This window comes from Plecotus auritus, assembly GCF_963455305.1.
Source record: "Plecotus auritus genome assembly, chromosome: 9".
NCBI classification, from domain to species: Eukaryota; Metazoa; Chordata; class Mammalia; order Chiroptera; family Vespertilionidae; genus Plecotus; species Plecotus auritus.
In genome coordinates, this window is record NC_137783.1 from 123,926,911 (window position 1) to 123,954,548 (window position 27,638).

At 48.7% G+C, this 27,638-nt stretch overlaps 1 protein-coding gene across 22 annotated transcripts in view; it reads right to left on the minus strand.

Moving 5' to 3' along the window:
* ABCC8 (ATP binding cassette subfamily C member 8) overlaps nt 1-23,629 on the minus strand; it is a 72,377-nt gene extending 48,748 nt beyond the window's left edge. For 10 of the 22 annotated variants that reach the window (XR_013959070.1, XR_013959071.1, XR_013959072.1 and 7 more), the window contains exons 1-7: nt 23,361-23,629; nt 21,975-22,116; nt 17,359-17,480; nt 11,713-11,879; nt 9,635-9,877; nt 8,540-8,728; nt 839-1,030 (exon numbers count right to left, since the gene is read on the minus strand). Coding sequence is in view for 19 of the 22 variants with exons in the window: in XM_080642186.1 (XP_080498312.1) it covers nt 839-1,030; nt 8,540-8,728; nt 9,635-9,877; nt 11,713-11,879; nt 17,359-17,480; nt 21,975-22,116; nt 23,361-23,508 (1,203 nt within the window). In the remaining 3 variants the exon portion in view is untranslated. The remainder of the gene's footprint in view (nt 1-838; nt 1,031-8,539; nt 8,729-9,634; nt 9,878-11,712; nt 11,880-17,358; nt 17,481-21,974; nt 22,117-23,360) is intronic. The other 12 variants (XM_080642173.1, XM_080642171.1, XM_080642169.1 and 9 more) reach the window with 5 other exon arrangements.
* Nucleotides 23,630-27,638: the final 4,009 nt, after the last annotated feature.

Below are 27,638 nucleotides of genomic sequence, written 5' to 3' on the forward strand. Positions count from 1 at the left end.
TTAAATGTAGACATGTGGCAATTTCAAAAGTCCTTTAAAACCACAAGATGAAAGTAATTGTGAGAAGCCTGGCAGAGCAACATTACAGAAAGAAATAAGGTTTCTGATATTGTGTAGCTATTTCACAGTCCTGACTGTGAAAAACAAACTCCCATCCTCTGTAAACCACTATTGTACTGGGTCTCTTCGTTCCAACCACTGAACCAAAATTCTAACAAAAACACTGGAGCTTAGACAACTCTCATCACCAGCTTGCCTAAAGGGCCCTGCATCCTCCCTGACTTTGATCATCCTTCCAATGACTCTGAGAAGAAATCCACAGAAGGCAGCAGCAAGAAGCTAGACCCAAGGGACCTATCAGACCAGATAAGTCTTTCTTATGACCTAAAATTTAAGATCTCCAATAGATCTTAGAGGCTCTCTAATCCTGGTATGTCAAACAGTTTTCTGTTTTGCACCCAAAGAAGACTGTGTGGTAGAACTCTGGAACGGTACCTAGAGAAGGATTCTGAGGCTGCATTTGCATTCCGAGGGAAAGAGTGCTGTGATGGATTAGGGATGTCAGTCCCATTCAAGGCTGAAAAACATGGAGGCCCAAAGGCTGAGCAGTTGACATTAGGGGTCAAGTCCAAGGCAGAACTACAATATTTCCTAAGTCCAGCCCAAGGCATTTCCCACTATCCCACACTGCATTGTCAATGGTCATTATTTCAAAACACAGTTAAAAGAGCCACAAAAAAGAAAAAAGAAAAAATCCAAGCAGAAATTATCCTTGAGGGCCCATGAGGACAAGTCATGTGGCTCTTACTATGAAGTGAAAAAATAATCAGCCAAATACCTGTATTGCTCCTCGCAAGTTAATTCCAGTTTCGATGGCGACATAGTAGGATGCTTGCAGAAATGTCCTCTGCAGCAGGAGGGCCAGGAACAGAAGCACGGCCAAGACGTAGGCATTAGCAAGAAACTCTTGGGATGAGACAAAGTAAACCCCGAGAAATTGAGTCTGTTGGAAAGAGAAGAGCAGAGGTGGCTGTCATTGCCAGCAAAAAGACCACCATCAGTACCTGTTCCTGGGCCATAATGGCTGTTAACATAGGACCCCCCATGCTTGCAAAGCCATGTGCAATTGTTTATGCGGGAAAAATCAGACCGATGAATCCTACTAAGCATTCTTCTAACTACAGGGAGGGCTGCCTATACCCTCTTCAACATCTTGCTTAGGGGAACAGAATGTGGCCCAGTTCTAACCTTACGCCCATAAATATGACTTGCAGTGTTGCGGCCACCAGGCCCAGGGGAGCTCACTCTGAATGGAGCAAGAATAAATAGAGCGAATCACAGAGCAGCCAAAACCAGAACGGCTAGAACAAATCCCACGATGTGTGTTCTTTGCTACAAAAATGGAATTAGGGAGGCCTTGTCCCACACTCACCAGCAGCCTGTTCTGTAGTAATTTCTGGAAGGAAAGACCAGTGAAAAATATGGCATGGCAGTGCTCCCAGGCGAGAGATGGGAATGCATTGCCTATAATAGACTGAAAAGATTTCAGGCCCAAGCCCCCCAGCTTCTTGGGCTCCCAGGACCTCCTTTTAAATTTAGGGTTCTCTTGCTGCACTCTCCAGCAAGATCTCAGATGATATGCAGTGAAAAAAAAACAACCCCAAACATTTTGACTTTGTTGCTAAAGATACCAGAGAATAGCAGCATGTCTGCTTCCAAATTCAGCATTAAGAGCTCCCAGGAAAACTTTGATCTTGGCTAAGTTCATTGCTCCCCAGCAGAGCCGCATCAATATTTCCATGAAGACAGAGGTTCTTCCCTGAACTCTGCAAGCTATGTGGAAGGGTGTGGGAGCTGCTGCAGGGGAAAGAGTGCTGGGAACGAAGTGATGAGAAGGGGCCGAGGCGTGTCCCTGACTGTGGTCAGGCTGAAAGGGGCAGGCCTCTGAGGGGAGTCCTTTCCCTAGAGTCAGGAGGGCTTCCTGATGGTAGGAAAGATACTGCCTTTTGGCTCAACAGGGCTCTCTAAACGAGCCCTCACTGCTTACAGCTGTTGCTCCCTTGCTCTGTGGGACAGGGGGCTCTACCTTTTGGGGACAGCAGGAAGCAGGCACAGGGAGATCACTGAGGGATTCACACAGGACTCTTAGAGGAAAGCCGACTGAGACCTGAAGCCCTGGATTCTCTTTCTCATTTGTCAAAATACCAGAGGGAGAAAGTAATGGGTGGGGGTGGGCAGGAAGTAGCAAATGGACCTTAAAATTAGGCTGCAGGGTGGGGTGGGGGATAAACCTGACATTACAGGGGAGCAAGGGGCAGGACACACTATTTATCAGGTGCAGAGCTCCATCCTCATAAAACCCTAACGAGAAGGGTAGCATTATTAGCCCTATTTTATACATGAGGAAATGGAGCTACAGCACGAGTAAGGGGCTGGCTCCAGGTCACGTGCTGTAAAGGAGAATATGTGAACATGAATCTGTGTGATGACAAAAACACCACCCCAGACCTGATGCTTAGGCCATCTAGCCTTTGACCTTGAGTCTTTTATCGTCATCGTCAAGCTGTGACCTGTGGGGGAGAGAAACATGCCCATTTGGCTGGTTCTGAGTGAAAAATGAAGGTATGCAGGGAATTCTTCCACTACTATTCTCTGCAGAGACCCTGGAGAATGGAGTCCATTATTTTAAAACAAGAAAGCACATCATGGGAATTCATTCCAAAGGAAGTAATTTAACGTAGGGAAATGGCTGTAGGTGCAAAAATGTCTATCCCTAGATTAGATCAGGGGGACAGTGCAAAAATCCCTTAAATTTCTAACCACAGGGAACTCTCAGGTATGTTATGATGCTCATGGGAATGCTATGCACCCAAGAACACTGATCATCATGAAAGCTCTTGAGCAGCCCGGAATGCCACACATGTGCTGTGCCACAATGACCAGAAAACACATAGGGTGGAGAATGAGGGCTGGAAAAATAAATGGATCATAAATGTTGGTTAGGCTCTGGGTATTTGTTAAATGCACTCATTTCATATTTGTATATTTTTTACAAGGTAACAAATTCTCCTTTTGCGGCTGTAAAAGCAAAGCCTTTACCCCTTACCCTGCAACATACCCATTCTAGAGTCAGAAATTGTATTTCTTTGGATCAAGAATTTTGTGACCTGTTAAAATGAAAATCTCCCTTCAGGCATGAATCATGAGGTCATTATTTCATCTCCCTTCAAAGAGACAGTTTAAAAAGGATGAAGTCTAGAAAACCAACGTTTTGATTAAGAAGTGGAGACTAAGTTAGCCAAAGAGGCCTGGGGTACTGTCCAAAGAAGGCAGGCCCTGATGAAGTCTAGTGACCAGAGGGTCCTGGGAGGCTGTGCATGGCTGTGAGGGCATGACCATTGTCCAGTGCTCTGAAAGCATCATGGCAGGACAGAAAAGGCTAAGGACCTACAACTTAACATTTGGTGGAAGATACATGCTTGGTAAGGTCAGATGCCCCCATCTCACATTTTCACAAACTCTCAGAGAAGAAATTATGTTTGTTTCCAGGGATTTCCCCAATAGTGCTCAATAAATATTTAAAAATTAATCAATGTATATGATCTTCACCCCCATCTAATTTCTATAGAAGTTATTACACTTTTCCCCATTTTGCAATTGAGCCAATGAGGGCTGTAGAACGTGAGTGATGAAGAGCAGAAGGAGAATTTGTAGCACAGGTAGGACTAGAGCCCAGGACTCATGACTCTACAGTGATGACTCCAGGGCCCCTGCCTGGCCAGAGGTTTGACTGGAAAGGCTCCCTCCCCTTGTTCTCTGGAGCTCGAAGGGAGGGGCCACTTGAGCTCTTGCTTCTGATTTTGGCAGGACCCAAAAGGTGAACTGCCCATAGGTCCTAGCCCAGGGCGGCTATGGGTAAAAGCAATGAGAACTGTCTTTGACTACTCACAGACCAACATAGCCCCATCTTCCCACAACAACATGCTGGTTTAGAGCCTGGACTTTGAGGCAGACATATCTGAGTTAGAGCTCTGACATATTACATACTAGCCATGTGTCCCTAACTAAGTTCCTCAACTTCTCGGAGCCTCAGTTAGCTCACCTGTAAATGAGGCCATAAAAGGTTTCTACTTTAGAACATTGTTGGGAGGATTCAACGTTGCAATGAAGGTTAAAAAAATTAGTAAGTGCAACTACTCAATCAATATACAATAACTTCTGCATTATTTGTTAAAGATCATTTCTCCTGTGCCTTCTGAGTGTTAGGCCTGGAGCTGGGAGCTGAACACACAGAGACCAGACAATGTAATTCCTGTCTTAAGGGACTCAGGGTCCAGTTGAGGAAGGAGAGAAGGGGTGCTTTGATGGTACAAGCATGGTATGTTATAGGATCACAGAGGAGGGCCATCTAATTCAGCCAGAGGAACGCTGCCTGGAGGAGGTGACATCTGAGCTGGGTCTTGGCAGCTGAGAAAGGGTTAGTGAGGTGAAGGAAGGAAGGAAAGGCAGCTCAGGCCAGAGCAGAGGCATGGGGAGCTGTCACACACTAACTCACAAAGTCACAGAAATGCATATTAGTTCACAAAGTCACCCATAGGGACAGCCACAAATACGGGCACTCAAGTGGGGACACAGACTCACAGAGAACATGCCAATAGACACAGGGACAACACCAAGGACACACAGACAGAAACATAAGTAGTTCCCAGGAGAACTCATTCAGAAACAAGCACACACACAGTCACAAACATACACGTTTTTCCTCTGAGATTTAGAGGCCATTTAAAGCTTTGGCCCTGAGACCATACCCAGAATGTTTCTCTGTTCAGCTGACAGCCTAGAGCAGTGCTGGCAAGTTTCAGATGCCAGCAGTTCTTTTGAATCCAATTTCCTCATCCTCTAGCCAGATCAGTGGCATCCATAGCAGGTGACAGATTGTGGGTGGGGGTTGGGCAGGAGAGGGCACTGGCAAAAGATATATAATGGCCTGTGCCCAGCCTGGGTCCTAGCTTTTCCTGGCAAGTGGCAGGGGAGCAGAAGCATCAAAGATCTGTCAGGCCACGGGACACTTCCAGTCATTAAAGAAGAAATAAGAAATGTTTGTCCTTGCGGATGCCCAGGGCGGTGTGATTCTTGCTCACTGTGAGTGTCCTGGACAGGGAAGAGAGGGCAGGGCAGCCACTGATAGTGAAGTAAACATTGGTGCCTGGCTGTGCAGGCTTCAGCAGGTGGATACGGGCTAAGCGGAAAGAAGGGCCTCTCACCGAGAGGTTGTTAAACATTGCAATGTGTAGCTAGAGAGCTTCCCTCTCTGCAGGTACGTAAACACCAGAATAGCACCTGTCTCTCTGGGTTAGAGCTGCTGGGAGGCAGGGGGATGAACCAAATGACCTCATTATATGACCCCTTTCCCCCATTTTCTGGGCCCAGAAGCCCAAATGAGGAGTAAGCCATGTCCCAGTCAACCACACGATTGAGGATTCCTTGTTGCTGACAGTAGAGACTACATTTACTTTCAACTCTCATCTCTATGTGTGTAATTTGCTGATTGCATTTGGGCCACAGGGAACATATGTGAAATGTGTAAGGCCTGCTGCCACTGAGGCAGGGCCACCGGTCTCAGGGACTTAGGTGCTGGCGAGTAACTGGGACAAGAGCATTCCAATGAGAGGGCAGCGAAGCCCAGGTTTGTGTTTAAATAAAGAGAAAAGAGAAGGCAAAGCTAGTGTCAGATGAACTGACATCTAAGTGCTATTCTCACCATTGCTTCGGCACATCCTGCCTCACAGCTCTCTTCTCAGGAGAATTCCACAAGATTTTGGGGAAACACAGGAAGAAGGAGATGATGTGGACTAACAGACAAGGGCTCTGGCCTGTGCCACTTCCTTCTGATATTAAAAACTGACTCCATGTTGCTGCAGGATTACCAATGTCAAGTATTCTGGGGTCACTTCTGACTAGAATTAAGCTAAAAGATGACACTGCTGTGGACAAGAGAAGCAGCCTCTTCCCCTCTCTTTTGGGACCAATAAAGTTCAGATGCTCAAAAGCCATCAACATCTAAATAATCAAAAGGCGTCCTCACATTTTTGATTAAACAAGAAATCTGCCCACCTTAGCCTGACCAACTCCTAGTCATCTGTAAAGGCCCCATTCAAATACCTCTTCTTCTATGAAGCTGTCAAGACCACTGGCTGAGTTAGTCATCCATCTTCTCATAGTTCGCTGTATATGCCCCCTAAGAGTAGTATTTAACACACAATCCTATATAATAAAACTCTAATATGCAAATCGACCAAACAGCAGAACGACCAGTCGCTATGATGTGCACTGACCACCAGGGGGCAGACGCTGAATGCAGGAGCTGCCCCCTGATGGTCAGTGTGCTCCCACAGGAGCCAAGTGCAGTGGCTGTGGCGGGAGGGCCTAAGCTGGCAGGCGGACATCCCCTGAGGGGTTCCAGGCTGTGAGAGGGCCCAGGCTGGGCTGAGGGACCCCAGACCCCCCAGTGCCCAAATGTTGTGCACCTGGCCTCTAGTATAAATATATTTGATTTAGATTTCTTGGAGTCAGAGGTGATGGCCTCATAATTGTAAGTGCCCAGACTATGGAGTGAAAGAGACTTTGGTGCAAATCCTGACTCTGTCACAAACTAGTTGAGGGCCCTAGGGAAAGTTACTTAACCTCGCTGAGTGTTAAGTTACTCATCTGTAAAATGGGGATAAAATACCTACAGCATAAGTTGTGTGGTATGTGAATTATATCTCCATAGTTATAAAAAATATTTACCCTAAAGGGTTGTTTTGGGGATTAAATGGGATAATACATGGATCACTCCTGCACACAGCCAGGCATGTAGTAAGCAGCCAATAAATGGTGTTACTATTGTTAACACTCCTCATCATAACCATCGTCTATATTCTCACAGTATTGACACATAGCAGGGTTCAATAAATATTTGCTGAATAAATCAGACAAACGGACTTGGAGTGTCTCATATTTCTGACCCAAAGTGCTTGGCTGATTAATTATAGCTCAAGAAAAAATTAATATAAACCTCCAGAGAATTAACTGCTATCTGCGATTTTAGAGTTCTCGAGATGAATAACATGCACAAGGGAGTGTCATAAATTACTAAGATCTCTAGTTAGTCATTCTCTGCATCATTTTTGGGCTGTTTGTGGTTAAAAGGTTATAATGATGTTCTTTCTGGGAAAATAAAACACTGAGTCTTATTAGAGGTGAAAAGTTTTCCATCTTGTGACCATCTAAACCTAAGTGGCAGCATAGAAACAGGTGAAAGAATTAAGTATCCCACCTCCCACCCATGGTGAATGCTATTGCACCAAGCAGGGAAAATAAATATCCAGAAAGACTTATTGTCCAACAAATTTCAGTTTGTAGCATCTTTAGAGCTAGAAAGGCCAGTGGGTATCGTCTAGTGCCAAGCGTCCTCAAACTACGGCCCGCGGGTCACATGCGGCCCGCCGAGGACATTTATCCGGCCCGCCAGGTGCCGCTGCCTGTTCTGCTTAGCAGCCGACTCTCGTCCTGGCCCGCAGTGCGCATAGGAATTTGTTCATAGTTTTTTTTTTAATCTATAGTCCGGCCCTCCAACGGTCTGAGGGACAGTGAACTGGCCCCCTGTTTAAAAAGTTTGAGGACCCCTGGGACTCTAGTCCAATGGGTTTCAAATATTTTCAAGACATGAAACTCATTAAAAAATAAATTTAGCACCAGCCCGTTTGGCTCAGTGATAGAGCATCGACCTGCGGATTGAAGCGTTGCAAGTTCAACCCAAGAATGTGGGAGGCAACCAATCGAAGTGTCTCTCACTCATTGATGTTTCTCTCTGTGTGTGTCTGTCCCTCCCTTACACTCTCTAATTCAATGGAAAAAATGCCCTTGGGTGAGGTTTAACAAAACAAAACAAATGAATAAACAAAACAAAAAAAGAAAAGAAAAAAGAATTCAATGAAAAACTCTAACATATTAATAAAACTGGGGAAGCTCTGAATGAACTTTGGATCAGGGGGACAAAAAGCCCTAGGCATGGGGATTTGCCGTGTTCCTTACCCCAACAGCAGCCCCCCCAGGTGCCCCTGCAGAACCTAGGATGCTATGGATATACAGAACTGGGGAAGACAGATTCCTGAAAAGGTACTGAGAGTCTATTAAGGTGACATGAACTAAAAGCCAACAAGTCATAAAAGCTCTTGACACTGAGCACACAAATGCACTTCCTGCAACTTTCTCAGTGACTAAGTAACCAGGAGAGCTATTCTGGTGGGGGAGGCATGGCGAGCAGAGCAGGGCACCAGAAATCCTCTTGGGGCACAAGCTCGCCTCCTGGCATTTCTGTGGACCGATACGGAGCATCTTCTGGATGGGGGATATTGCCAAGTGAGGAGCAATGTTGTGCATGTGCGAGGAGTTACCCTACGGCAGCCACAGCTCACACACATGGGCCTCTGGCACGTTCTCACCCACCAGTGAAAACTTGCCAAAGGGTGCCCTGCTCTGCCCCTGGGTGGCCTACCTTGGGCTGGAAGACATGGTTCTCCTTCCCTAGATGGTCCACGATTCCGAAGATGCACATGGGTCCGGCGAAGCCCAGTAGGTCGGCCAAGATGCGGAAAGTGCTGCTGAGGACCAGGCGTCTCCCGAAGGCATGGCAGAGTGCCCGCCAGATGGCCCGGGCGCCCTGTGGGCTCTGTGTGTCCTTCCGCTGCCCAGAGAGACCCATGGCCAGGTCAGAGCGGCTGAGGGCCCATTCACGGCAGGGCCCAGCATCCCAGGAAACCCCTGGCTCCTGCTGCCTGGGGAAACCCAGTGGCCACGTCTGCTGCAGAAAGATGAACTCCAGGAAGAAATCATGGAACCACCAAGTGCATAGGTGGGTGGGCCCATCAATGCCAACATGGTCCATATGGGGAAACTGAGGCCAGAATATTGGTCAAGGTCACACAGCTGTCAGGGACTATGTGATGAGCATAGCACTGTAATGAGGAGTGGCACAGGCCACACTTACTCGCTATTGCCTGCCAGCGCATCTGCCTCAGTGTTTCCCCACCATGCCAGGGCAGAGGCAGCGAAGGAGCACTGAACAGGGAATCGGGGGACTGGCTCTGATACCTGCCAGGTGTGAGCCAGCTCTGAGGAGGTCATGGCCTTTTCCAGGACCTCAGTTTCCTACTCAGTGATGTGGGGAGATCCTTATTGGGCCCAACTCATAGTTATTGTAAGGATCAGGCCACTAACGCCCTGCTCTCCAAAAGGGGTGAAAATTCCCACAGTTAATCATTGAGCTCCAGAATGAAGAGCACGGGACATATATTATCCAGTGGGGTCACTTCTCTTCTCAGGGCCTCAGTTTCCCCACCTGGAAAATGAGGGTGTTAGACCGGATGACCTAAACTATAAGGGCCATTCCAGCTGTGACTGCCCTATGACTCAGTGGGCGCTGGACTTGTCCCTGGCTCACTGTGTGACTTAGGGCAAACCTCTTCCCCTCCCAGGCCTCAGTTTCCCCACCTGTCCCACCCGGGGTTTGAGCTGATGCTTTCTGAGGTTCCCATCTGTGACTCTAAACTAGAGGGAAGGGAAGGGATGATGTGGCCATGCTCCCACTGACCACCTGGGCGTCGAAGGCCTCGCGGAGCCGCCGGTAGTTGGTCAGAGCCCTCATGGCGATGGGCAGCTTCCCGATAACTCGGAGATCAATGGGCTTCTTGTGGGCAGTCTTGATGAAGGCGTTCATCCACCAGTACGTGCCTTTGGACAGCAGGTTCACGAAGGGCTGTAGGAAGCGCACCCCCAGGTCCTGCAGGTCCTCGGGGGGCTTCACCTCCCTCGGCGTCTTGAAGAAGATGTATCTCTGTGGGGCACACAGGCCACTGAGGATGGGTAAGTGCAACTTCTCCCCACTCTCCAGTTTGCCCCAGCAGCAAACATCTGGGGTTATGACATCCCACCCTTGACCTCTAACAAATGGGACCATCGTTTGCCTATTTCCAGGAAAAGGAACACCCAATCCTTTGGCTACCAACACCAGGGCCTCCTGACTCTTCACTGAGGCTCTCTGAATCCCCTGGGCTGGGCTGGGTTCCACTTACATTGGGGAAGAGCAGAGATCTCCCATATGTTGTCTTCTACACAAATTGGAGGATATCACCATGCAGGGTTTCCAGAACATGGAGCCATGCAGACCTGGGTTCGAATCCTACCTCTTCCAGTTACTAAATTTTTGGACAAATCTTATCTAAAATGTTTCCTCATCTACAAAGGGGGTGGTACTTGAATCACACGGGGGGGGGGGGGGCGCTGTGAGGGTCAGTTGAGGGTAGGGAATGTAGAAAACCCTTGTACCCTACAAATCAACTAAAAACAGAGGAGTCAGAGAAATGCAAATTGAAGTAACATTTCACACTCATCACACTGGCCTAAATGAGAAGTGGCTGTAGCCCCCACTGCTGGTTGGAGGAAGGAAGAGGGTTTTCTTATTTATTGCTGGTAGATTACAGCTTCTCTGGAAGGTGATCTGCAACATTGATTAAAATTTAAAATACACAGGGTGTTTGAACCAGCAACTCAACTCCTTGGACTCTCTCCCATAGAAATAAAAGCAGCAATACATAAAGATATAGTAAGTATGTTTAATACACCATTCTTTGTGGAGGCAAAAACTTGGCAACAAAGTGAATGCCCATTAATAGGGTAGTGGCTGATAAATTATGGCTCAACCACATGATGGAATATTATGCAGCCATTAAGAAAACAAAACAGCCATACTATACTTGGAGGGAGTCCTAAGAGATATCTGTTGGATGAAAAAAGCAAGATGCAGAAAACTGTAATATAATTCCATTTTTATAAAATAAATATTGAGAGTTAAAACTGTGTGTGTGTGTGTGTGTGTGTGTGTGTGTATATATATATATATATATATATATATATATATATATATATATAGCGAGAGAGAGAGAGAGAGAGAGAGAGAACCCCCCCAAAATGTATACACACTTTTTTTTATAACTCAATTGATGTTTCTTTCTTTTCAGATTTAACCCATTGGAATTAATAATTACTCAAAGTGTGTATACATTTTTTTGGGATACTCTATATGTATATGTGTGTGTTGAGAAAAAACCCCTGAATAGATAGAAGTTTATGCTATTATATTAATAAAAACAAAGAATGGAAGGACACAGATTAGATTGTTAATCTGGGTTACCTGAGAAAGGAAAGGGAGGGAAAGGGCAGATAGGGGACGGGATAATCTTAGAGAGGAAAAGGGGGCAAGCAAAAATGACAACAAAAGACATGTATGCAGCCACCCTGACTCATTCACATATGTGTAACTATATGAACACATTAAAATAAAAACAAGTATCACCCCTCCCCCCCCCCCTGAAAAAAATCAAACAAACTTGGAGAAGGCAGTACCTGAAGCTTTTATTTCCCCTCTGAGGGATTAAATGCAGAATCTTATAACCTTGTTAACACATCCTGTCACCTTCCTTCCCTCTATGCAGCTGGGCCAGATGGAATGTTGTTCCTGAAACTTCTGACACTGGCCTCAGCTCTCCTTTCTGAGGCAGGAAAACAAGCTGACTTCTAGGACTTGGCTAAGAAGCAGGACACTGGTCAGAAGCCCCGCCCTAGCCCAGGTGTGTCCTCAGGTGGGGGGCAGCCCAGGAGGGGCCTGCTTACCCTCACCCTGATGACATTGACCTCCACGAGCAGCAGCATCCCGTAGAGGATTACCAGCAGCCCCGTGAGGCAGAATCGCAGCTGGGAGAAGCCGATGTTGTGGTCATAGAACTTGACAAACTTGATGGTCTTGGTGATGAAGGCCAGCGTCCAGTAGACCAGCAGGGCTGTGGAGGAGAGACAGAGAGCAAAGATGGTGTGTGTGTGCCGAAACCGGTTTGGCTCAGTGGATAGAACGTCGGCCTGTGGACTGAAAGGTCCCGGGTTCGATTCCGGTCAAGGGCATGTACCTTGGTTGTGGGCACATCCCCAGTAGGAGATGTGCAAGAGGCAGCTGATCGATGTTTCTCTCATCGATGTTTCTAGCTCTCTATCCCTCTCCCTTCCTCTCTGTAAAATATCAATAAAATATATTTTTTTAAAAAAGAGGGTGTGTGTGTGCCCTTATGCATGTGCAAATATGTGGGAGAGAAGGAGAGAAAAATGAGTGTGTCAGAGGAGGTGCGTGAACAAACAAGTGTTATAGATGTGAGTGCGCACATTTCTGAGTAAAGGGATGTTGCATGTATGAATAGCCGATTGTGTAATTTTGAGATGATGTACATACATTAAATCATTCATGATGGGCATGTTCGAAGACAATAATCTTGGAAGTCAAGCAATTCACCCCTTACAATAAATAGAACAAAAACAGGGAAACTATTTCTTTAATTTAATAAAGTTGTAGGTGCTGTGCCAAGTAAGCACTTTAAAAATATTGTCTCATTTATTCCTTACAATAGCCTTGTGAGAGAAGTATGTGTCACACCCCCAATTTAACAGACAAAAGAGTCGAGGCTCAGAAGGCTTAGGTGACTGATTCTAGGCCGTACAGGCTCCACCCTAGAATGGGAATTGTAGAATTTCCAAGCTGAGATCTTAACAGTCCTTCATTCCAGCCCTTTTATTTTACAGATGAGGAAACTGAGGCCCAGAGAGAGGAGGTGACCTGCCCAAGCTTACTGCAAGCTAGTAACAGAGAGGGTGAGGGTAGAGGTCCCTGGCTCTCCAGTCCAGAGCCGACTACTGCATGATGATGCTCCTCAGGGGGCCTGGGAAATGGGGGATACAAAAAGTCACAGTCTGACCAGGTGGCTCAGTTGGTTGGAACATCGTTCCATACACCAAGAGGTTTTGGGTTTGATTCCCGGTCAGGGCACGTTCCTAGGCTGTGGGTTTGACCCTGGTTGGGGCATGTATGGGAAGTAACAGACTGATGTTCCTCTCTCACATGGATGTTTCTCTCTCTCTCCCTACCTCTAAAAATCAACAAAAACATATCCTCGGGTGAGGATTAAAAAAAGGGTGAGCCACAGAACTGGGAGGCAGTGTGAACAGTGATTAGAACTGGGCCCTATAGCCAGATACAGCTGGGCTCAGATCCAGTGACTTAACCACTATGTGACCGTAGGTAAGTCATTTAACCCAGCTAGGCCTCAGTAGCCTTAACCATAAAATGGGGATAATAATAGTACTACCTCAAAAGTTGTTGTGAGCAATGTATGAAAAGCATTTAGCACAGTGAGCCTGGCACATAGTGGGTGCTCTTTGGACATCAGCTGTTAATATTTTTATTATCTCCAGATTTCAGACCTGGGTCATAAATATCAGAAGCTGTCAGTGGATTCTAGCCTCTTAATTCCCACCACTGCCACCTACCAATAAACCAGTCAGCTGGCAACAACAACAAAAAGAGCACAGGCAGCTCCTTCCCCCCTCACTCCCTACAGCCATCTGCAGATAAAGCCAACCTGACTCCTCTCTAGACCTTCACCCGGCCCTCCATCCCTAGGGTGGACATGAATCCCAGGGCATCTCTAGGGACAAAAGCTGGGGTCTGCCCCAGCCTGGCTCTGAGCTGGGGGCTAGGTTGAGGCACTGAACTTGCCTGGGGAAGGGCAAATGCCCTCTCAGCTCCGTCTGGTTTCCAGGTCACAGGAATCCCATAGCTGGAGGCCATCTCCCAGCTTCCACCTACACTCCCCTGGAAAGGCTCTATCCCAGGAGTCAGAACCTCTTTCATCCTTAGTGAGGGTCATACTGGGGCCAAGACCTGACAATATGCCTCACACTGGTCTTGCCTCTAACATGTAACAGACATGGTCTGATTTGATCTTCATAACAACCTTAAGACTTAGGGACTTACTATTCCTGTCCAGATGGGAAAATGAGGCTCAGAGAGCCTAAGTGTCTTATCCAAGGTCACACAGGGGGTTAGTGGTGGACCCAGGACTAAGCCCAGGGGTTATTTCCTCAGTCCCATCCTACAGTGCTGAGCCCTCAGCCTGTTGCCAGACACAGCCGCACCAGCAAAAGCTTAGCGCTCGGCTGAGCAAAGGGGAAAGGAAAAAGAGTGGTGGAACACAGCGGCTGCTGGGGAGGTTAGGCTCAGAATGCCAGTTTTTCCTCCTTCTTTCCCCCCTCCTCTCAGCCCCACATTCCACCCATTACCAAGTTCTGGCAATTTTACCCCAAAATATCTTGAATCCATTCACTTCTTTCCATCCTGGTGGCCACCTGGATTCAGGCTGTCCTCGTGCCTACCCTGGACCTCCTTGAGAGCCTTCTCATGGCTTCCCCACTCCCCTCATCCAATCTAGCCTCCATAAAGCAGTACATATCAAATATGATCTCAATGCACCCATGTTCATAGCAGCATTATTCACAATAGAAAAAGGTGGACACAACTCAGTGCCCATGGATGATGAATGGATAAATAAAATGTGGTACACACATACAATGGAATATCATTTAGCCTTAAAAAGGATGGGCATTCTGACACATGTTACTATCTGGGTGAACTTTGAGGCTATTTTGCTAAGATAAGCGATGCAGCCACAAAAGAACCAAGTAGTGTACGATTCCAATCATATGAGGTACCTAGAGTCATCAGATTCACAGAGACAGAAAGAATAGTGCTTGTGAGGGGTGGAGGAGAGGGGAATGGAGTTATTGCTTAATGGGCACAGTTTCAGCTTGGGAAGATGAAAGAGTTTGGAGATGGATGGTGATAATGGTTACACAACAATATAAATGTACTTAATTCCACTGCGCTATAGACTTAAAAGTGGTGAAAAAGTAAAATTTATGTCACACATATTTACACACACACACACACACACACACACACACACACACACACATCAATCCTCAACGGTGTGGCCTTCAAGGCCGTGTCTAGTGCAAGCCCCACCTGCCACGCCAATCATCAAAATTCAGCTCCCTTCTGTTCTGCACGTCAGCCACTATTTTTCTTCCAGATTTCCTAAGGTGCTTTGTTCCTCCTGCCTCAGGGTCTTGGCATATGCTATTCCTTTTCCTAAAGCGCCCCCCTCTCCTTTCTCCCAAATAGTTCCTACCTATCCTTCAGTTCTCAGCTCAAACGTGACTTTCTCATAGAACAGTTCCTTGTTTTCACTTGGGGCCCCAGAATCAAGGTTGTTTTGTGGGACAATGTAAGCTGCATCGTGGTTCACCTTTCTGTGGGACTCCAGACCTATGATCAGAAAGTAGCCTCCTCAGAGGACTAGCGATTCCCCCAAATACCCACTGCCCTCTCTCATTCCACTTTCCCCTGTTCTTGAATTTCTGGCTCTGTGGCGAGCAAAACTCTAACAAAGGGGAATGGAGGGAGTAATCCTTGCTCCTTGGAGAAGGACAGGGCCATCCACGGGTGGTAATTTGTGCTTTAAGGAGAGAACATTATGTGTGTCTTGGAGAATGAGAAAATGAACTCACCAGATGCCCAGACAGGGTGTTTCCAGGGGGACCAGGCAGTTAATGAGGGATTCTCTGTGCATGAGAATCTGCTTCAGAACCTGGAGTGGGAGCTCTCTGAAGCCTGTATTTAACATTTCTCCCCATGCCTCCCCTTTGTCCCCCAGCCACACTGACAGGGGCCCCCAGGGCAGCGGGATCACCTGGCTGATGGATGGAGCTCAGCTCCCACCTTACACGGGAAGGCAGACCTGTGGTCAGCTTGGAAAACACTATCTACCCTCTCACAACACTGTGCTATCTCTGACTTAGTTCAGAGAGGTCCACATTCCAGATGTCAATTAGATGCTGCGACTTAATGACACACAGTCTGACCACAGCCTACCAGCCAGATGGACAGCCTGGTGTTAGGCATGTAGACTGAGCCCAAACACAGAGGCAGACCTATGGATTTATACCTCTGGCCCATGCACATCCTGAGGACTTTAGACATACAGTCTCAGAAACAGTTAAGACCCTGTTGAGGTGCCATAGTCCTGGCACCCTGCTGGGCAGGCTAGTGCCAGTCACAAAACCTCTGAGCCTCTGTTTCCTGACCGGCCAAGGGGAAATAATAGTGGCGCTTACTATTGTTGTAAAGATTAAATGAGTTAATATAGGTAAAATGCTTTGGATAGTGTCTGACATCTAGTAAGTGCTAAGTGAGTGTCCATTGTTAGTATTTCTAACTTCCGAATTTCAGAGTCCACATCTGTAAAATGGGAATAGCAATAGTAGCAATAGGGAGATTGTGGGGATTAAGTGAGATCATGCATGTAAGAAGCTTAGCACTGAGCCTGCATGCAGTACATGCTCAGCAAATGTCCACAATTAGCACTTTTGTTTCTGACCGGGGCCCCAGCCACTTGGTGTCTGAAGCTCTAGGCTGGCACTCCTTCCTGAGTCACTTTAAATGTTGGCAAACCACAGGTTCTGGTCCCACGGCTGACCTCATCCGGGCTCAAGCTTTAGATGCTACCTGTAAGCCTGTGACGGTGGAAGGTACATCTCCAGCCCTGAGCCCCAGCCCCCTTCTCCCCCTACCCCCATTTATCTAATTCTGACTCATTTATTTAGTGGCCTATTTGATATTTAAGTTGGCATCTCAGCGACATCTCAAGCTCGACATGCAGGGAGAAAAATTGACCCACACTGCACCCCAATTCTTGCTCCTTTGCCATGTCAGTTATTAATACCACTATTTGCCCAAGCATTCGAACCCAAAGCCCCTGACCTCATCTTCTACCATTTTCCCCTTTTCCATTTGATTCCTTTGCCAAGTTTCTTCCTATTAGAAGGCCTTTGCACTTGCTGTTCCATCTGTGTGGAACGTTCTTCCCCCAAATATCTGCAAGCTCACTCTTATCGGAAGCCTCCTCTATGCGGACAGCCCCACTGCCATCGCTCTCTACCACTTACTCAGCTTTATTTTCTCCACAGCACCAGCACTACCTGTTCAGTTATTTACTCCATTTGCCTGTCTGTAAGCTCTGGAATAGCAGGGTTTTTTCCTTCTCCACTTCTAAACCTCTAGCACGTAGAAGAGTGTTTGGCACATCCGAGTCCTCAGTAAACATGATTTAAAGCAGTGGTCGGCAAACTCATTAGTCAACAGAGCCAAATATCAGTACAACAATTGCAATTTCTTTTGAGAGCCAAATTTTTTAAACTTAAACTTTTTCTAACGCCACTTCTTCAAAATAGACTCGCCCAGGCCGTGGTATTTTGCGGAAGAGCCACACTCAAGGGGCCAAAGAGCCGCATGTGGCTCGCGAGCCGCAGTTTGCCGACCACGGATCTAAAGGAATGAAAAGAGGTTCCTACCCCAACCGGCCCCTTTCCCACCCCTACCGATCAGCAGCTTAGGGAAGTTGGAGGTCTCGATGTTGTGATAGTAGACCACGGAGGTAACAGCAGCCATGAACGCCATCCCGGCCGGCATATACAGGTGAAGATGGCGGGATTCGGTCACCCTGACATGGAGGCAAGAGAGAGAGAGACAGACAGACAGGATGTGGATATGCTGAGTACCCTAACAGAGCAGCCCAGGCCTTGGGCTGAGGGCTCAGCACACAGTGGGGTCTCCAGGACTCATGCACAGCTCCACACCATAGGCTGGCAGCTCTCCCCAGTCATATTACAAATGTGCCTGCTAAGTAAGGGGCCCAGGAGGCCACACAGAGATGCCAGGAAGGCTTGGTGTTCAGGCTTTGGCATTCACAGCCTTCTTTCCCTGGGTTCGTGCTCATAGAACCTGGCAGAGGGAAGCCAGCCTTGGCAGCCGCAGCTGCAGAGCCTCTGGCCTGGAACCACTCTCCTGGGAGTGAGCACAGCTGGGTCTCTGTCCTCAGGGTCCTCTGGCAGTGCAGGAGCTTGTGCACCCAACTCCCTTAGTGACAGCCCCATTTAACATGAACAGCGTAGGTCAGCATTGCTGCTCCTCCCCAGGCGGTGTAATAATAACACTGATAGTCAATATTTATTGAGCATTTACCGTGTCCCAGGCACTGTTCTTAGCACTTCCTGTATGTTAACTCACTTTATCTTCATAAAATACCATGAAGTCGGTACTGAGGTACAGAAAGGCTAAGTAATAAGGCCAAGGCCACTGTTTTTGTTCCCTGCCTTGGGCTGGGGATGAAGGCAGCCCATACCAGCTCATTCCCTCCCCTCTTTAACTCACAGAGGCCTGGGTGGGTGGGCTCTGGTCTGGTGATAAGACCCGTAGGGAGCCAGAACTTCTCCCAGACCTGAGGCTTCCCCATGACCGGTGAGGTGGCTCATCTGCTTGGTCCTGATCAAGCCCTTCCAAAGGTCCCTCCCATAGACAGCAAAACCCACAGCCAGCACCACAGGCTCAGTGATGTGGCCTCAAACCATTCCTGTAGCATTTCCCAGACAGCTCTTTCTACTGAAGCCGTGCTGGGATCCCCCATGGCCAGAGGGCCTCCTCCAGTGTCTCGCCTCGGGCTGCTCTTGCTTGAGCTGCTCCTTCTCTACAGCCCAGCAAGGCCCCCACCCTCAACAAGCGGACAGTAGGGAAGGGCAACCAGCTCAGAGCTGACTGACCAGACAGTCTAGGGCAGTGGTCGGCAAACTGCGGCTCAAGAGCCACTTGCAGCTCTGTTGACTAATGAGTTTGCCAACCACTGGGACAGGGGCTTAATCACAAGGAACAACAACAGCTTGTAATTATTGGAATCGAGAGTCTAGGTCAGTGATTGGCAAACTCATTAGTCAACAGAGCGGCAAACCACAGTTTGCCAACTACTGATCTAGGGTAGTGATACTGCAGATGAGCAGAAGGCTGAGAGCACAAAGGAGCTGGTGGGCGAAGGAGCTTCACAGAGGAGGTGGCACCAGGCTGGACTTTGAAGGATGAGCAGGAGTTCAACAGAGAAGGAGAGGTGAGCATGTTGGAACCCCAAGTGGCCTGGAGGGACTAGGGAATAGGTATAGAGACAGGGAGAGCTGTTCACCAAATTGTATGTTCCTCTTTCCATGCTAAAAGAACAACAAGTTTGCTCCAACAGCAATGCACCCACCAGCCCCAGGAAATGGATGGTGATTGGTTCAAGCACCATGCAATTCCATACCCCTTTGCCAGTGATTTGTTTAAGGGTGGTCATAGCACCCAACTCCAGCCAATGAGATGTCAAGGAAAGCCTGCAGAGGACGTCTGCATGAGGAAGAGGCATGTGGGGAGCACGAGTGACCATGAGGGAAGATACAGCAGACACACAGAGGATGGAGTAAAAGATGGGGAGAGCTGGGTCCCTGATGCCATCACTAAGTCACCACACCAACTAAAAAGGCAACTTCAGGCTTCTTGTTAAATGAGACAGTAAATGTCAATTTTCTTGATTAATGGATATTTTCAGCAAAATATTGATATGTGACAAGGCAATCAGTCTCCAGTGGGGACCCTGAGAGCAACAAACACTCGGCCCAGGGACTTCGGGAACTCTTGCCTCTGACTCCTTGAAGTAGTTTTGAAAAACTCTAGCAGGCGTCCTCAAACTATGGCCCACGGGCCACATGTGGCCCGCCAAGGACATTTATCCGGCCTGCCGGGTGCCGCTGCCTGTCCTGCTTAGCAGCTGATTCGTCCCGGGCCCACAGTGTGCATAGGAATTTGTTCATAGTTTTTTTTAAACTATAGTCCGGCCCTCCAAAGGTCTGAGGGACAGTGAACTGGCCCCCTGTTTAAAAAGTTTGAGGACTCCTGCTATAGACTCTCGCACATTTTGAAAGTGACATCTAAGATGTCACATCATTTAAGTTTAAATGAATTATTATTTTTTTGCCACAGAAAGTAGAAATGACAAATATTTTATAAGATGAAATAAGGTGAGGAATAACCATAATTGAAATAAATATTTCATGACATGACTTCATAATATAGGTTTTGGCTGCTTATTGAATAGTATACACTGATTTAGGTAAGAAATTAGGGAACAGTTTTTACATATGGGCTTTATGCAGTGTATGGTGGTCTGGGGAAACATTCTACTTATATTTTTTAAAAGTGTGTCCTCATTAACCCACACTGCTCTGGTTGTTCTGAACCCGGAGCATCACACACAGAAGGAAGACAGGAAACCCTACAGGGTAAGGATGTCTTGATTAACCACTAAACAAGGCTTATCCTAAATTAAAGTCAAGTTTGAAGACCACTGCTTTAACCAGCCTCCACTCCCACCTGCCCCCTAGACTTCCAGGCAGGTGTGTAAACCCAGGCCAGGGTGGACTGGGGGTGCCACAGGGCAGGGACTGTGGCTTCTCCCCCTGTCTGCTCCTTTCTGACGCCCATCCCTCACACTTGCTTGTTCAGGGGTTTGGGGCCACAGATAGAGGCCAGCCAAGACCAGCAAGTGGCCGGTTCAGGAGCTGACCTGTCTGCTAGGGAGGAGATGACGGTTTGCACGGAGCTGGAGAGGTTTGGGATACAGGTGCAGCCCACACAGGAGGGGCTGCTGGACAGCCTAAGGCAGAAAAGTCCTCGACCCGGCTCACTCCAGTATCCCACCCTCTGAGGGTATGCTATCTGCCCAGGGCTCTGCCACTCCTTGCCTGGCACCCTGTTTGTGCTCTAATTCCATCCTCCGCCTTACCTTTAGTGCCCTGTGAAGCAGGCAAGGCAGGGGTTATAATGCTCATTTCATAAGAATGAAAGAGAGGCAGGGCAGCTTGTCCAAAGTCCCACAGCTTGTGTGTACATGGCAGAAGCGCTAGCAGAAGACCCAGGCCTACCTTCTGCATGGGCGGAGTGTCTTTCTCTGTCACTGCTAATTATAACCTAGTGGGTATTTCTGGCCTAAAGGCTCACAAGGCATCCCTCCCCTATCTCGCATTTGTGTGCTTTGAAAGGGGTGTTGGGGACTTGTCACCTGCTAGTCACTGTGGCAGTACGCATTCTGGTCATCTTGCTGGTCTGGGGACTTAGATACTCAGGAGAAGCCTCAAGGCAAGCAGTTATCACAGAGATTACCACTGAAGCCAGGATGCAGGGACACTGACAGTAGGAGGGTGAGGGAGTGTGTGGGGAGGTGGGGGATCCCATCCCCCTGCCAACCAGCTGCAGGAGCCAGGGCTGGCAGGAGTGGGGTCTGAGCATACTCTGATTCCAGCTCAGAGGGGCTGGACCTCAGATATTTAAGCCAAATGCCCCCACTTTTCACCACCTCCTCACTCAGGCAGTCGCTGAGCCTTGATGATTCTTCCATTCTTCCTTAGTGACAAGACTGCTTCGCCCCCTCCTCTTCTGCACTCCCAACTGCTGACACACCATTTGCAGCTGCTATTATTTCTCACCTAGATTACTGCAATCACCTCCTAAGTGCTATTTCTACCTCCATGTTCTCCCTGGCTCCAAACCTGCCCTGGACACCCTATAGGGTCCTCACCTAAAAGTGCTGTGCTGATTACAGCTGATTACACTCAACCTCCAACGCTCTGCTCACTCACCTGCTGTGTTTCATGCTTCAGCCCCATGCACTTCTCCCAACCCGCCTGCTTTTCTAGGTGGTGCCTTTGTTCCTACAGGCACAGAGAGCTGACTGTGAGGATGCTGGGTGCCAGGCTGAGGACTGGGGACATTATATACAATTGGAAACCAAGGAAAGATCTAAAGCAAGAGTATTCCCCCACCCCCAATACGGTAACTCCAGCAGCTGGTAGAAGAGGCTGGGTACCTTCCACAGAGTTGGGGCACTCTAATAGGCTCTGGGATTATTTCCCTGGGTTGTGGCATTCAGATCTGGGTTCCCCGCTGCCCTGAGAGCAGGGGCTCACTTGTGTCCAGTGCCTGGCACAGAGAGTCTGGCACACAGGAGATGCTGGGTGAACAGTTGCTGGATTAATTAGCAAGTGATACTGGCTCGTGGAATGCAGGTGAGCTGGGCTCTCCCTGAGCCCGAAGCACCTGGAGCAGATCCGTTCTCCTGAGTTCTCAGAGAATTACTCACCCATCAGACAGGATGCCCTCCGCGATCTCACACACCAGGACGAAGAGCAGCATGAAGGTCAGGATCCAGCGCAGGTTGTGCCCAGGGAAGTGGAGCCACGTGCTGTGGTGGATGTGTACCTTGGAGCTCTGACTGCCCCATCCTGTAAGGAGAGACAGGAAGAGGTGGGAAGCCTGGTGAGCGGGGAGGAAGGTGCATGAACCCCAGGAAGGTGCTTCGACATGGGGTCCATGGTGGGGGAGGAGCATACCCCTTTGTACACCTGTGCCTGAGGACGCTGGAGTCTGGCACACATGAACTAAATGTCCAAGCATGAAGCCTGGACTGGCCCAGACCCACCTATGCAGGTACCCATTTTAGATATTGATCTCTTGTGTGACAAGTTATCACATAAATAAACCATTTGGTTGAGAACAGAGTGTAAATGTTGGTATAATTTTGATACACATAGGAGCATATGTTGCGTATGCTTCCTTCTTGTTTCTATTTGTCAACAACTAGCAGCTCTGCTTCTGCAGCATCCTGCTCTTTTGAATTTTATTACAATATTTTCTTTCTTCCCAAAAGCTGCATATGAATTTTAAGATTTGCTTTTTTTTTTTATTATTATTCTTAGACTGAATTATCAGTCCTTTTCGGGAGACAAGGGAATGAGTTGACAGAGCCACCCAGTTTGGGAAATTCAAGGTCTTGAAGAGGGATGAAGGGGACGCTGTGAAGAGCCCAACTTTGCAGAGAGCTTTCAAGCAGTGGCGCTGGGGGCCTCTGGCGTCCAAAGTCAGGGGCTGCTGGCCCGGAGCCTGAGAAGTTGCGCTCCAGAGACACGCGCCCAGGTGGGGTCGCAGGGAAGGGGATCCTTGTCCATAGCTCCCGGCTCTCCTCGCCTAGGCCAAGTGGGACCCTGGGATTGTCAGAGACCACACAAGGGTTTGCAGGGCCTCGGTCCGCCTCTGAGGCGCAGGCTGCACTCCTGGGCCCAGCTTCGGCTGACAGGGAGGGTGCCTTGGGGGAGGGGTGACCAGGCTCAATACAACCCGAGCCCCTCCCGACCTTTTCAGTGGGTACAGAAACCTCTGTGTTCCCCTTTCTCCACCCCAGCTCCGGCCCTGAGGTGGCACAACTTGGGGATTCCCTGGGTCTGGAGCGTCCGCCTTGTTCGGTGCAGGTTCGGGGGCACCCCAGGGAATGAAGGGAAGTGCAGGTGTGAGAGTGCGGGATCGCACACAGAGCAGAGGACACAGGGTGGGGATCCCCGAAGGGGGACAAGCGGCGGCTGCGGGGCCGCAAGGGGACACCGAGCGGTGCGGTGCGCGGCACCTCTTCCTCCTCCCACCCTGCCGCCCCCCTCCCCTACTCCGCTGCCCCCGCGCCCGCGCACGCGCTCACCGATGAAGAGGATGGGGAAGGTGATGAAGAGCAGGAAGACGTGCGGCACCACGTTGAGCGCGTCCACGAAGCAGCCGTTGTTGAGGACGCCTTGGTCCACCCGGTAGGCGGCCGAGTGGTTCTCGCTGCCGCAGAAGGCCAGGGGCATGGCGGCGCGGGGCGGGCACGGATCGGCTGCGGCTGACTCCACGCGCCTCCGCGCCTCTGTCCCCGGGTGCTCAGCCGCCCTGCCCGGCCGTCAGGCTCCCGCCCCCCACCCCGCGGGCCCCGCCCCACCGGCTCTCCCGCTCTCTTCCCCCCCCCCCCCCCGCCACCTCTCCCTGATCCACTATCTGTGGGGCCGGGGATGGGGGTGCGGCGCAGCCGGGAGCCCAGCCGGGCCACGCTGGACCCCCGTTCCAGCTGTGCCAGCCCACGCGCCCAGATGTGCTAGAGGACGCCCCGTTGCGCGCGTGCGCTTGGAAAGAGGGAGAAGGGTGGGCACGCTCAAGTCTGGGTGGAAGAGTCAGGGGTGCAGAAGAGAGGAGGAGGGTCCTCGTGGGTTGGGGAAGAGTCAGGGGTGCAGAAGAGAGGAGGAGGGTCCTCGTGGGTTGGAGTGGGAGGGAGCGTTTGGGGTATTTAGTGTAAGCTCACTGCCCGGGATCTGAGATGTGGGTTCACCTGGGCAGGGCGCCAATAGATGTAGTTAGATCCGAGGGTCCTGGTGGGGGCAGAGTGGAGCTAGTCCCCACCCCAGGTGGGTAAGAAAAGCAGCGAAGAACATTACTTGGGCAGGGCGTGGGGTGGGGGCGCTTGGGATATTTTGAAAAGTGGTCCCAGGTGCGGGGTACTCCTAGGTGCTTTAAGGTGTATCCAGTGCTTTCACAAATGGGATCTCCCAACACTTTCGCTAAGCACACGTTGTAATGGCTCCTGTTTGTTTGTTTGTTTGTTTGTTTATTTCTGATAAGAAAACTGAGGTTCTGGGACATTACATGACTGACCCACGGTTTCACTGCCAGCAAGTGGGGAAGCATAATTTGAATCCAGCTCTTCCAATCCTCCCCAACCCTCCCCATCATCGTAAGGCATGCATCTTCTAATACATTGAAACCTCCCAGTGACTGGCAGGTGAATGAATGGGTGGGATGGATCCTGGCTCAAGGCTGAAAAAGAGGCCGCTTGTGGAGTTGTATCCAGCAAAAGCAATTGGAGGCCATCAGGAAGGATGGAAAGAGAGAAAATGACCGTAGGCTGTATTCTTAATCAGACACAGACAGGTTTAAGGAGTTAAAGAACCTGGTAAATTGTAGACAATGTTATGTATTCCTACACTTTTGGGAGTGACTCTCACAGGCCTATGGCCAGAAAGGTTTACTAGTATGTCTTCTGAAGAAAGAAGAGCAAATGGGATTTTAGGTTAGTTTTTAGAAGAATTTCCTGTGTTCAGGTTGTAGAGCTTAAATCCGTATGTTCTCAGGAGGGAATAGGGGGACAGCAGCCCCTTTCCCTCTGAGCTTCTCTGAACCTGTTCTGGGGCTGCTTTGAGGCTCCTGAGCATTTTCAGGACATTGTTAGGCAATGTCTCAGCTCTGCCTCGGCCCTGGGAGCTGCCAGGGAGAACCAGGCACCAGGGCAGAAGGCAGGTGGGTTTGGGTGAACAGCCTGGGCGGGGGGAGGTGCTCAGGGTCCTAAGGCCTCAGACAGTCTCTAACTTTCAGGGACTCTCCTGATGTTTCCTGCAGCATCAGCCAAAATAGTGAAAATTTGGCCACAGTAAATGTTTAGCACTAGCGGCAGGAGTTAATGAATCTGGGTGAATTCAGGCTCTGAAAAGGCGATTGCTGCATCCATGTGGCCAAGTGAAAAAAAGCTTATGAGATAATGTCGGGGGAAAAGGAGGACACAAAATTGTGTGTTTCCTATGGTTACAGCCATATTAAATAAGGATGTTTGCATGCAAGCCTGCAGGGGAAGCCCAGACTTGCAAATGGCTATTGCATTAGGGTGGTGGGCAGTTATATGGTACCTACTGTTGCTTGTGATTGTTATTACCATTTTCTTCCTGTAAAAATGAGACAACTGAGGTTCAGAGTGATGAGATGGTCACCTAACATTTTTTTTTTAGAGTTCTTTATTTTGTGTGTGTGTGTGTGTGGGGGGGGATTCAAGTTTCTCTCAAGCTTTCTGCAATTTTGTTTTTGTATTACAAGTTCAGTTTTTCACACTTTCAGCAATGTTATTTTTCTGTTTAGAACTAACAATATACATATCTTTAACAAGTTAGTTACTAACAATATACATATCTTTAACTAACAAGTCCCCAACATCCACCACTACTAGTTGTGTGATGTTGGACAAGTCACCATTCTGTGCTTCAATTTCCTCCTTTCTAAATGGGGAAGATAGTAATACTGACCCCAGAGGACTAAAACAAGATGACAGAGTTAAATATACTTTGTAAGCCAGGGAGATGGTTCAACCATCATTGAAGATTATCTAGTGGTTCTTCCCTTCCTTGGCACTCAGCATGCAGTGCCAGGTACCACCCACACACTTGCCTCTTCCAAGCCATTTGAAATAAACAAATAGGCCGGTTCAACACAAGCTGTGCCCAAGCATAAAGGACTATTAAGCGATCCTTAACTGGGACTAAGAGAGTGTTAGGTTTGGAGGCTGGAGTGGGGCACGGGGCTGGTCATCTCCAGCACAAATCCGCTGGGTGATTGTGGGCAAGTTCCATCCTTCCCTTCATCTAGCTTTACCGTAAAGATGCCCTTCACACTGCCCATGGTGTGGTGGCAGTTATTTGAACAGTGTGGAGTCAGGTGCACAAAGGGGCATGAAAGGACTTCTGTAGTGTGGATTATAATCTTGGAAACAACCCAATTGTTCATCAGTAGCGTGCTGGTTAAACAAAACAAACAAAAAACCCTGGTGTTATTCATACTGGGGAATACTGTGAGGCAAGTACAGAGAATAAAGTGGAAAGATGTCCAAGACATAGACGTGGAGCAACTTGTGCTGCAGAAAACCATTTATTTCTACAACAGAAATAGACACGGAGTTACAAATGTCTCTGTGGGGAGGCACTGGGTCTCACCTCTTCCCACCTCCAGAGATGCCTTCTAGCTTCTGCTGCGGTGTGCTGGAAGAAGGGCAGGCTCAAGGAGCTTGCTCAGAGAAGGGATATTCAGTCCCCTTTGAGAATTTCTAGTCTTCCTGTGCGCAGGATGGAAAACCTGGCGTGGATTTATGGGACCTGGATGCTCCCCACTCACTGGCCCACTGGGTGGGTGTGGCCTAAGGCAGGGCCCCACCTCTCCTTTGTCAGGCAAGGGTGTGGTGCAGAGCTTCCTAAATCTTTCCCAGCTCTAGTTGTTCCGCCTTGCCTTTAGTGCCCTGTCTCTATCTGGCTGATCAGGTGTGTTTATGATCACGTCAGAGAAGGTCATCAGGATGATAATGGGGTGATAGTTAAAGAAATTAACCCTTTCAGTAACTCCAATCAGTAGTGGGCTGGTTAAAAACAAACAAAAACAAAAACCATGGTATTATCCCTACTATGGAATACTGTGCAACAAATATGGAGAATGAAGGAGGGCCCGCTGTGCTGACTTAGAGAGATGTTTCCTCCCCCATCCCCTTTCAGGCAGATGATGGAAGCTGGGGCCAGGTGGAAAGCAGACAATTGCTGTTCCAAAGCCTGTGTCCTTGGGGGAACTTAGAAGACTATTGAATCACTAAAAGAGAGGATTGAGTTATAGACAAAATGTCATGGCTGGAATCAGGAGGGAAAAGTCATTTTTCCTTTCATCCCCATCCTGCCCTATGTCGGGAGGCAGGAGGAGGAGAGAGAAGGTCTTAGGTCTTGAGAGAGCAGGAACCTGTGCCCAGCCTCCTGCCTGTCTGCTCTGTGTGTGTGTGTATGGGGGGGAGGGAAGGGTGGGGGAGGCACGGGGATAGTCACTCAGCAAGCGAAAGGCTGTACATTATACCAGAAAATCCATACACGGGCTATTTTGAAGAAAGGTTTCCTTACCCCAAGGCAAGGCCACCAGACTGACAGAGGTGAGGGGCCCAGGAACAAGATGCACCCTTTCCAGCATCTTGGCACCGCATAACTGGGGAGGTGGGGAAAGAACTCCAAGAAAGCCCAGTGTTAATGCTTTCTGCCAGCTTGGCAGAATGGGAGCTTGAGATAGAAATTAAAGAAAGTTCTTGTTTCTGCCTATTTAAATTTTGGTCCAAGATCACCCTCACTACAGTAACATAACTCGGAAGGCTTTTCCATGCATG